Below are 10,666 nucleotides of genomic sequence, written 5' to 3'. Positions count from 1 at the left end.
AAGGGGGTGCAGGGGACTGAGGTGGACTATAGCATAGCTGTCTTGACACCCCAACACCCATGGATCTGGCCAAATGTTACCATGATGTATCTAGATTCACTTGAATTTATGGTTATTTGGATTCGTGTTGTAAAATCTCTGGATTTGTTTCTGTCAGCAACAATTTTTTTTTTCATTTTTTAAAGCTTTCTTGAAATATAGTTGATTTGCAATGTTGTAATAATTTCTGCTGTGCAACAGTGATTCAGTTATACATGTACACACATCCATTCTTTCATATTCTTTTCCCATGTAGATTATCATAGAATATTGGCTTGAGTTTTCTGTGCTATACAGCACATCACTGTTAGCCAATCATTCCATATACCTCAGTGTGCATATGCCAATCCCAAATTCCCAATCCATCCCTCTTCCCCATCTGTCCCCATTGGTAACTACAAGTTTGTTTTCAAAGTCTGTAAATCTGTTTCTGTTCTACAGATAAGTTCATTTGTATCCTTTTTTTTTTTGGATTCTACATGTAAGTGATATAATATTGTTTGTCTTTCACTGTTTAACTTCTCTTAGTATGATAATCTCTAGGTCCATCCACATTGCTGCAAATGGCATTATTTCATTCTTTTTGTGGCTGAGTAATATTCCATTGTATATATGAACACATCTTCTTTATCCATTCCTCTGTTGATGGACATTTAGATTGTTTCCATGTCTTGGCTATTGTAAATAGTGCTGCAGTGAACATCGGGGTGCATGTATCCTTTCAAATTATGATTTTCTATAGGTTGATGCCAGGGAGTGGTATTGGTAGATCATATATCAGTTCTATTTTTGTTTTTTTGAGGAGCCTCTGTACTGTTTTCCCTAGTAGTTGTACCAGTTTACATTCCCACCAACAGTATAAGAGGGTTCCCTTTTCTCCCCACGCTTTATTGTTTGTGGACTTTTTGATGATGGCCATTCTGGTTGGTGTAAGGTGGTACCTTATAATAGTTTTGACTTGCATTTCTCTAATTAGCTATGTTGAGCATCTTTTTATGCGGGTTTTTTTTTTTTTGCCATCTATATGTCTTCTTTGAAGAAACATCTATTTAGATCTTCTGTCCATTTTTAATTGTTTTTTTTTTTTATATTGAGCTGCAGGAGGTGTTTGTATATGTTCAAGATTAATGCCTTGTCAGTCTCTTTATTGACACATATTTTCTTCCATTCTGTGGGTCGGCTTTCTATTTATGGTTTTCCTTTAAGTTTAATTAGGTCCCATTTGTTTATTTTTGTTTTTATTTTCATTACTCTAGGAGGTGGATCTGAGAAGATACTGCTTTGGTTTATGTTAGAGTTTGCCCTATGTTTTTGTAGTCTTACATTTAGGTCTTTAATCCATTTTGAGTTTATTTTTGTATATGGTGTTAGAGAGTGTTCTAATTTCATTCCTTTACTTGTAGCTGTTCAGTTTCCCCAGCACTTCTTATTGAAGAGACCATCTTTAATAAGTCTTATTTTAATCCTGTGTCTTGGTAAAAAAAAAAAAAAAGCCCTCATGCCAACCACTGCAGGGGCTTCAATGCAGAATCCTTCAGAAAAATCAGGAGTTCCCGTTGTGGCGCAGTGGTTAACGAATCCGACTAGGAACCATGAGGTTGCGGGTTCGATCCCTGCCCTTGCTCAGTGGGTTAACGATCCGGCGTTGCCGTGAGCTATGGTGTAGGTTTCAGACACGGCTTGGATCCCGCGTTGCTGTGGCTCTGGCATAGGCTGGCAGCTACAGCTCCGATTCCACCCCTAGCCTGGGAACTTCCATATGCCGCGGCAGCAGCCCAAGAAATAACAACAACAACAAAAAAAAGTCATTTGTGTATTGATAGAGCCAAGTGGTTATGTGGTTTGTTGTGTGTTTTTGTTTTGTTTTGTTTTGTTTGCTTTTCAGGGCCACACCTGTGGCATATGGAGGTTCCCAGGCTAGGGGTCCAATCGGAAGCTACAGCTGGCAGCCTACACCACAGCCACAGCAGTGCCAGATCCGAGCCACATCTGCAACCTACACCACAGCTCACAGCAATGCTGGATCCTTAACCCACTGAGCAAGGCCAGGGATCGAACCTGCAACCTCATGATTCTTAGTTGGATTCCTTTCTGCTGTGCCACGACAGGAACCCCTGTGGGGGGTTAATCTCAGCTCCTATACTCTTTTTTTCCCCCTAGATCTTCACCTGGCCAGTTCCTACTCTTCTGGATTCAGCTCAGATGATTGCTTAGACAGTCCTTCCTTGACAGGCCCCAGAATAAGAGCCCCCCAGTCATTCTCTGTCTCATTATCCTATTTAATATTCTTCTAGAATAATCTCGTAAAAAGTAATTTTTTGTAGATGTTTCCCCTTCTAAAATATCAGGTCCTTGGAGTTCCCTTGTGGCACAGCTGGTTAAGGATCTAGTGTTGTCACTGCTGTGGCTGGGGTCACTGCTGTGGCACAGGTTCATTTGAGGGCATGGACTTCCATTCTGTTATTCACCTCAGTGTGAATGCCACATGCCCAGAACAGGACCTGGCTCACCAGGAGCACCCAATGTTTTTCTTTTTTGGCCTCCCCAAGGCATATAGAATTCCCGGGCCATCAGTCAGATCCAACATTCAGTTTCTACCTACCCTGCAGATACAGTGATGCCAGGTCCTTAACCCACTGTGCTGGGCTGGGGACTGAACCTTCGTCCCACTGATCAAGAGAAACTGCCAATCCCCTCATGCCACAGTCGGAACTCCTGAGTGTTTGTCAAATGAATGGACAAGCAGGAAATTTAGCAAAACACCAACTCAGGAGTTCCTTACGTGTTTCAGTGGTTAACAAACGCGACTAGGATCCATGAGGACTCAGATTTGATCCCTGGCCTTACTCAGTGGGTTAAGGATCCGGTGTTGCCATGAGCTGTCGTGTAGGTCACAGATGTGGCTCAGATCCTGCGTTGCTGTGCCTGTGGCTGGCAGCTACAGCTCTGATTCAACTCCTTAGCCTGGGAACCTCCATATGCCATAGGTGTGGCCCTAAAAAGACCAAAGACAAAAAACCAAAAAACCCAGCAGAGCTGCTCCCCAGCTGAGCATGATATCCTCCAGAGCCTGGGGCTCGTGGGAGCCTCTGGGGAAGCATTCCCTTTCCAGATCCTTCTTCGGGGAATCTAACCCATCAATAGGTGGAGGAAGCAAGAGAACGCAGGAAGAAAGTACTTCACATTTAACCAAATACTTTATTTAAGAAATTTAACTGATCACAGTAAGATGTGTAGGCTATAAAAACATTCTTTATACAGTGGTTTAAAACCCAATACCCCTCCCCACAAAGCAACCCATATATACAACCCAGACCTGATTCTCCTGAAGAGCATTGCGCACAGCACGCGAATAATCTTTGTACAGAAAGATGAGGCGTCTCAGAGACAGTTCCCCCCAATGCAGCAACCAGGGTTTGCAAAAATAAATAGATCTTTTTCATATATATAGGCAAGTAAGTGTTTCAACAAATATACAAAGTGCAAACATAACAAAAAGCCCCCACTGTCTGCATGGGGGTTATTTACATGCTTCAGAAAGAGAAAAGGCATTCACAGTCTCCTGCAGAGTGGGGCACCACGTTCCTCCGTTGTGCAATGGAAAGTTAACCCCCTTAGAGGCCGTCCCCCAGCACTGGGGTTCTAAATGCCACGACATGTGTGGCAATTTCAGGAAGCATTCTTCTTTAATAGGTCCCCTCAAATGCCTGAGCCTAGAGCAAGTCTTACAGGGTGGACCAACAAGCACATTTCATCATGGACCAGCTTGTCGGGGAAGTGGATGGCTCAGGGGCACAGAAGTGGAAATGTTTGGGGGATACATAGTTGAGATCTTGACTTTGAAATCATGGTCAAGCTGCCCCTTTCCTCTGCATGCACCTCTCATTATGCCCTCGGAGAGAGGCTGGGTCTGCACCGTCATCCGCCCGGAGCCTCTCTGGCCTAGGAGCCCATCCCAACCAGAACGGAAAGCAGTGCAAAATAATAGAATGTGGACTTTACACAGTGTACAACCCTGAACTGAAAAAGTGCAAGAGGCGGGGCTGGGGTCCAGACACCCACACCCGGATGGAAGGACACAGTTAGAGGTCGGAGCTGCTTGTCTTGACGCACAAGGTAACGGGGTCTCAGGCACTTAATACATATTAAGAGCGACGAGCGGCTTGAGCTTTCCCTGGGGTTGTGGCTGGGGTTTTGGTGAATGAATGGGTCTCAGTGGGTGCAGCCCCCAAGAAGGCTGGATTCAGCCATCGCCAGAGGCCCCTCCCTGGCTTATGGAGAGGGCAAACGCAACTTGGAAACCCTCATCTGATCCTGACCTGGGGGTAGCAGAGCAAAAGCCAACTCTGGCCACCCCAGCAGGTTCACCAGGCAGAGGTAAACACATTCAGTCCTGAGTGTGGGGCTCGGGAACTCCCCGGGGACCCTGTGGGCATCACCTGCCCTGCTGTGTTCAGAGCCCCTAACCCTCTCCTTCTGTATCCCTCCATCCATCAGTCCCTAAGTCTCTCAGGCGGTGCATGTCAAGGAGGAGAAAAGCTCAGGTGTCCCAGCTCATCCACCTTGCTCCTCTTCTTCACATGTCAAGAAAGAAAGGAAGAAAAAAAGCCACCCTAACCCATTCCCAGCCCAGGTGCCATCAGAAGCCTGTTCTGCCTCCCAGACAATAAATATATAAAACAAAACTCTGACAGACAAGCAGATGGCACCAGGGCTGTAACCAACAGTGCTTTTGGCGTCTCAGTCTCAGGAACGGTTTTGGGCAGTTCAGGGGTCCAAGGAGAAAGTGTTCTTCCTGCCGGTGAGTGGCCAGCAGCAGCTTCTGAGGTGGGACAGGGCTCAAGGCAGCAGCTCACGCCACATCATCTTCCAGGCTGACCATCTGTCTCTGTCAACATAAGGGTAAACGCCGGAAACAATCAGTCCAACATCCAGTAAACATGGCCAGAGGCCACCTATGCCTCAATCCCTCCTGGTCCCTCGGGCCAGCCCTCATTCATCTCCCCCCTGGACCTGCACAGTCGCCTCTGCTGTGGTTTCCTGGCTCTGGAACTTGGCCCCAGCCTGTTCCCCTAACAGCTGCCAGGCGGCCCAGGTGAGCCCCCAATTCGGGTCAAACCCCTCCCCAGCTCTGATCTCACTCCTCCCAGAGGCCTACAGTGTCCTGTTCCATCTGCCTGTCCCCTCCCACACTCTCCTAACTCTCTCCCCTCCAAGCTCCTCAAATACCCCAGGCCCTTTGCACAGGCTGTACCTTCTGCACGCCATACACTCCCAGCTCAGAGAAGCCTCCCCAGACACCAGACCCACAAACCACCCTCCGTCCCCCTTCTGACTTTCACCCTTGGACCTATGATCCCTTGACCAGACCCATAGGCAAGGTGCCGAGGGGGCCGCTCACCGAGGGGTAGGTGTAGCCGTCCTGGCTGCGGCAGATGTGGACCTCGTCTTCCGTGGTCTTCTGGTACACAGGGTTGTCGAAGTTAATGCTGTTGATGCTCTTAAGCCTCCAGTTCTTCCAGAGGAGGAAGGTTCCGAAGAAGAGGAGGATGAGTAGTGCTGTGGGGAGATGCTGCCTTCAGACCCCAAGCCTCTTCACTTATAAGTTTTTTCCGCATTTAAAGCAATACTCATCCCCCTGTAACACCATCTATCAACGAGCATAAGGAATCTCTAGCTTGAAGACCACTGTGATTGCCTCGCCCCCCAGATACCCAACTACTGTCAACTCTTCCAGGTCACTTTTGTGACTCATCACATGTGAGCTAGTCCTTCTTCACAAGACTGTTCTCTACCTATGGGGCCACAACACACTCTTTGCTTTTGTCTGAACGTGAGTGGGACTGGATCCCTCTTTGCGTCATGTACAGTGGGCCTTGGAGTGGCACTCCCTGTACCCCTACCCCTACCCCAGGGATCCAGGAGACAGCCAAGGGCTCACCCAGCCCAGGTTTGTAAAAGATTCTGGCCAGAGCTGAGGGTGAGAGAGACAGGCTCTGCTGGGAAGATGCCCAGCCGGTGACACCCTTGGGCAGCCCCAAGGGAAGTGAGGGTCCTGCCCAAGTCTCTCAACAGACAGCAGGCCAGCTGTTGGGCACCCAGATCACTGGTCTCTCTGATGCTGCAAAAGGATTTCCTCAGAAAAGTAAAAGTGGCCATGATGCTAACCAAGCCATGACTGACAGATGAGAGGGACAAAGGAGAACTTTCTAAACGAACTCCCTGCCAAGAGAACTGCTCACCAGGGCCCCCGCCACCCCCCACCCCACACCAGGGACCCTGGCCCAGCCCACTTCCCCCATGTGGCACACCCACTGTCCCACTCTGCTCACTGTCAGCTCCGAGGGGTGAGGCGGGAAATGTTTGTTTCCTTCAGGGCTGTGTCCCCAGTGCCCAGAAATGGGCTTGGTACACAGTAGGCCCTCAACTACATTTGTCCTGTGAATGAAGCTGGGAAGGAGGTTCCCAGTGATGAACAGGACACACAGTGGGGCTGTCCCATTCCTGGAGAGAAGGTGGACTGGTTTGCTGGGCGCTGGGGTCATTTTACAGGTAGCCAGGAACCTGGGGAGGGCCGGCCACAAGCTTACCAATGGGGAGGACAATGTACAGAGCACCCACGCTCTGGGGCTTCTCGGTGACTCCTCGGCCAGCAACGTCACCCAGGGCTGCGTGGGGGAAAGGAGAAAGTGAGCCAAGAAGACACAGCAGGTGCGTGATGACCCACACAAAGGAGACCGCCTGACACTTCTCATTGTCCTCATTTTTTTTTTTTTTTCTTTTTAGTGATACACTTGCAGCACATGGAAGTTCCCAGATTAAGGATCAAATCAGAGCCAGAGCTGCTGGCCTACACCACAGCCATGCCAGATCCAAGCCACATCTGTGACCTACACCATAGCTCAATGCAATGCAGGATCCTTAACCTACTGAGTGAGGCCAGGGATCAAACCTATATCCTCATGGATAATTAGTCAGGTTCTTAACCTGCTGAGCCACAACGGAGACTCCTCAGTGTTCTCAATTTTTTAAAGGAACTTGAGGCATCTCTCAGGTTTGGGAGGGACCAGGCTGGCTTCCAGAGGGGCCTTGATTGTTAGCCATTGGGGTTATGAGATTTAGTGCAAATTTAAGAGGGTACTTTAGCCTCAATTAGAGGCCTGGGAGCAAGGCCACCAGACTCTGAGATGAAAGCCTGCAAATACATTCCCAGTGGCTGCAGAGGTCACTGGTGTGATTTTTCAACCAGCTTTTGCACTTGATGACAAGGAGCCTAGTCTGGATGGGGCAGGGGCCCCATGATGCTCGGCAATTCCAGTGCCTGGGTTGGATCGCACCAAAGACGAGTCAACTGTCCCTGGCTAATAAGAAATAATGGGGGGAGGAACCCATATAACCAGGTATGTGCACCTGGGCTGAACAATGTGAGGGCCCATGAGAGTGAAAGTTTAAAGACCCCCAAATAGGCAGATGGGTTGGTAAGACTGCACAAGTTACATCTGGGCCACAGTTATGCCAGTGCATAGTGACCGACCATCATCAGTTATCTTTAAATCTCCCTGGGCTTTAATTCTACTGGCTGTTGCATGTATGTATATGGAGTTAAATATTAAGAGTTCCCTTCGTGGCTCAGAGGTTAAACTGATTGGGATCCATGAGGATGTGGGTTCGATCCCAGGCCTCGCTCAGAGAGTTAAGGATCCCATGGTGCCGTGAGCTGTGGTGCAGGTTGCAGATTCGGCTCAGATCTGGCATGGCTGTGGCTGTGGCATAGGCTAGCAGCTATAGTTCCTACTGGACCCCTAGCCTGGGAACATCCATATGACACAGGTGCGGCCGTAAAAAAGGAAAAAAAAAAGAAACTTCATGGAGTTCCCTTGTGTTTTGGCAGGTTAGGGATCTGGTGGTGTCATTGCAGCAGCTCAAGTCACTGCTGCAGCACAAGTACAGTCCCTGACCTGGGAACTTCCACATGCCACGTGGGTGGCCAAAAAAGGAACTTCATAACAAAAATAATTAAGGGCAGCAGCAGTGTCTTTGAGAAATTTTTCCCTTAAAAAGACTCCTTTGCCAAATTTGAGAAGTTCAGATGGGCTCATCCGCACAATGATTTTTCAAGCAATGGTCCTTCCAACAAGAAGGGTTCTGGGCCTCTCTCAACCATGGCAGTTTCTGTTTCATCTTTATGGTTAAATAAAGGATTCAGCTACTGTGAGAATTAAAAAACATCTGAAACTTGCTGATTGGCCTTTTTTTTCTGGCCAGAATGCTGGAGCTCCATTTCTGGGCTGTTTAAAAACCAGGTCAGACGCCCTCTGTTGGACAAAATGGAGAACAGCAGATCTTCCACTAGTTCACTGAGCACCCTCTCTCACCTTCTTCAGCTGGGAAAGTAGATCATGACCTTGAGGGCCAACTAAGTTGAGGAGAACAAGGGACTTGGTTCAAGCACAAAATATAAAGCACCCCCCCCTTAGTAATCCAGTAACATTATAATGCATGATCATTATTATTTTTTTGGCCATGACCGAAGCATGAGTAAGTTGTTCCCAGGCCAGGGACTGAACTTGCACCACAGCAGCAACCTGAGCCCAGCAGAGGCAATGCCAGATCCTTAACCCACTAAGCCACCAGGGTACTCCCTATATTGCATTATTTTTTAAAATCAAAATTAATTCCAGTACCTAATAATGAACAAAATAGCAAAATTTGTAGGAATAGAGGAAATGACTAATACAAATCCTGCCTCACTTGTTTCTGCTGAGCCACGATGGGAACTCCTGATGATTTTATTTTTTATTTTTATTTTCTTTTAATTTTTTTTTGTCTTTTTGTCCTTTTAGGCCTACACCAGTGGCACATAGAGGTTCCCAGGCTAGGGGTCTAATTAGAGCTGTTGCTGCCGGCCTACGCCACAGCCATGCTAGATCCGAGCCATATCTGGGACCTACACCACATCTCAGGGCAACACTGGATCCTTAACCCCCTGAGCAAGTCCAGGGATCGAACCCGCAACCTCATGGTTCCTAGTAGGATTAGTTTCCACTGCGCCATGACAGGAATTAAATTTTTTTTTTTTTTTGATGGTTTGATTTAAAAAAACAAAAACAAAACTGGGACGTTCCCTTTATAGCCTAGTGGTTAACAAACCTGACTAGGATCCATGAGGATGTGGGTTCAATCCCTAGCCTTGCTCAGTGGGTTAAGGATCCGGCATGGCTGTGAGCTGTGCTGTACGTCTCAGATGCAGCTTGGATCCCCATTCTGCATTGCTGGGGTGTAGTGTAGGTCAGCAGCTACAGCTACAATTTGACCCCTAGCCTGGGAACTTCCATATGCCATGGGTACAGCCCTAAAACACAAAATATAAAAAAATACTGCATTAGAATATTGAGTCTTGGGCTTTTTGGTAACCCTTCCCCACTTAGATGCTGCCCCAGGAAGTGCACGATGTGCCCCACACTAGTCCTGGCTCTGTTGGGCAGACTCCTGAAAACACAGCAGTGAACAGACCTTGATCACATTTCAGATGCCTGGGCCCCTCCCCAGGGGACTCTGGGATTAACAGCCACCATACCAGAGACAGTCAGCACAGCAACTAAGACTAAGAACACTGTTTCTTCACCAAGATGCTCGTGGCCTCTAAAGGGGCCCCGCCAGATGCTCATCCCGATGAACGAGTGCCAGGGTGGCCCCAGCCCTTACCATGTTGGGACATCGTCACTGACTCGGCTGTGGTGAGCTCAGAGCTGGCTGTGTGCTTTGGCCCCAGAGCTGTCGAGTTGACCATGGAGGGTCCCTGGGTGGTTCCTGCAGGTTCAGTCTCTGAAAGAATAAACACTTCCTGAGTGCTCAGTTCTGCAAGCTGTGCTACTGACTGACAAGGGCTAGGAAGCAAATGCCATGGGCCACAAAGAAATAACTGAAGACAAATGCAGTGAAAATACAAACCCACTAACATCTACATTTTTATATTACATGTTGTTTAAAAGGGAGATTCCTAGAGTTCCCACTATAGCGCAGTGGGTTAATGAGCAAGCTTATCTGTGTGGTGGTACCAGTTCAACCTGCAGCTGTGGCTCTGACTCAATCCCTGACTTGGGAGACCCAGAAACTTGGATATGCTGTGGGTGCAGCCATTTAAAAAAAAAAAAAAAAAAGGTTCATAAGTGGGTTTTTTTTTGGGGGGGGTGCACCTGCAGCATATAGAGGTTCCCAGGCTAGGGGTCAAATCAGAGCTACAGCTGCCGGCCTACGCCAGAGCCACGGCAACTCGGGATCTGAACTGAGTCTGTGACCTACACAGCTCACGGCCACACCAGAGCCTTAACCCACGGAGCAAGGCCATGGATCTCATCTTCATCCTCATGGTTCCTAGTCGGATTCGTTTCCACTGCGCCACGACGGGAACTCCCCATAAGTGTTATGGATACACTGGTCCCAAATAGAGGCTTTTTCTGAGGATGAGGAAAATCAAAAGGGAACCACCTTCTCCTTCAATTTCTGGATCTAAAACAGTCACCCCTCCAGGACAGCTGGGAAAGACTAAACTTGACACCAACAGTGAACTGAGTCCATTTACCTGCCAGGCACAGTGTTGATAGGACCAGCATTTGACAAAGACCTT

At 48.0% G+C, this 10,666-nt stretch overlaps 1 protein-coding gene across 2 annotated transcripts in view; it reads right to left on the bottom strand.

The window, feature by feature from the left end:
* Positions 1–3,217: 3,217 nt before the first annotated feature.
* LDLR (low density lipoprotein receptor) overlaps positions 3,218–10,666 on the bottom strand; it is a 37,022-nt gene continuing 29,573 nt past the window's right edge. For both annotated transcript variants that reach the window (XM_047777103.1, XM_047777104.1), the window contains 4 exons: positions 9,745–9,864; positions 6,630–6,707; positions 5,441–5,598; positions 3,218–4,927 (listed from right to left, as the gene is read on the bottom strand). In XM_047777103.1, coding sequence (XP_047633059.1) covers positions 4,892–4,927; positions 5,441–5,598; positions 6,630–6,707; positions 9,745–9,864 — 392 coding nt within the window. In that variant the 3' untranslated portion in view covers positions 3,218–4,891. The remainder of the gene's footprint in view (positions 4,928–5,440; positions 5,599–6,629; positions 6,708–9,744; positions 9,865–10,666) is intronic.

This window comes from Phacochoerus africanus, chromosome 4 (genome assembly GCF_016906955.1).
Source record: "Phacochoerus africanus isolate WHEZ1 chromosome 4, ROS_Pafr_v1, whole genome shotgun sequence".
Classification (NCBI taxonomy): Eukaryota; Metazoa; Chordata; class Mammalia; order Artiodactyla; family Suidae; genus Phacochoerus; species Phacochoerus africanus.
This window is presented reverse-complemented; position numbering and strand designations above follow the sequence as displayed.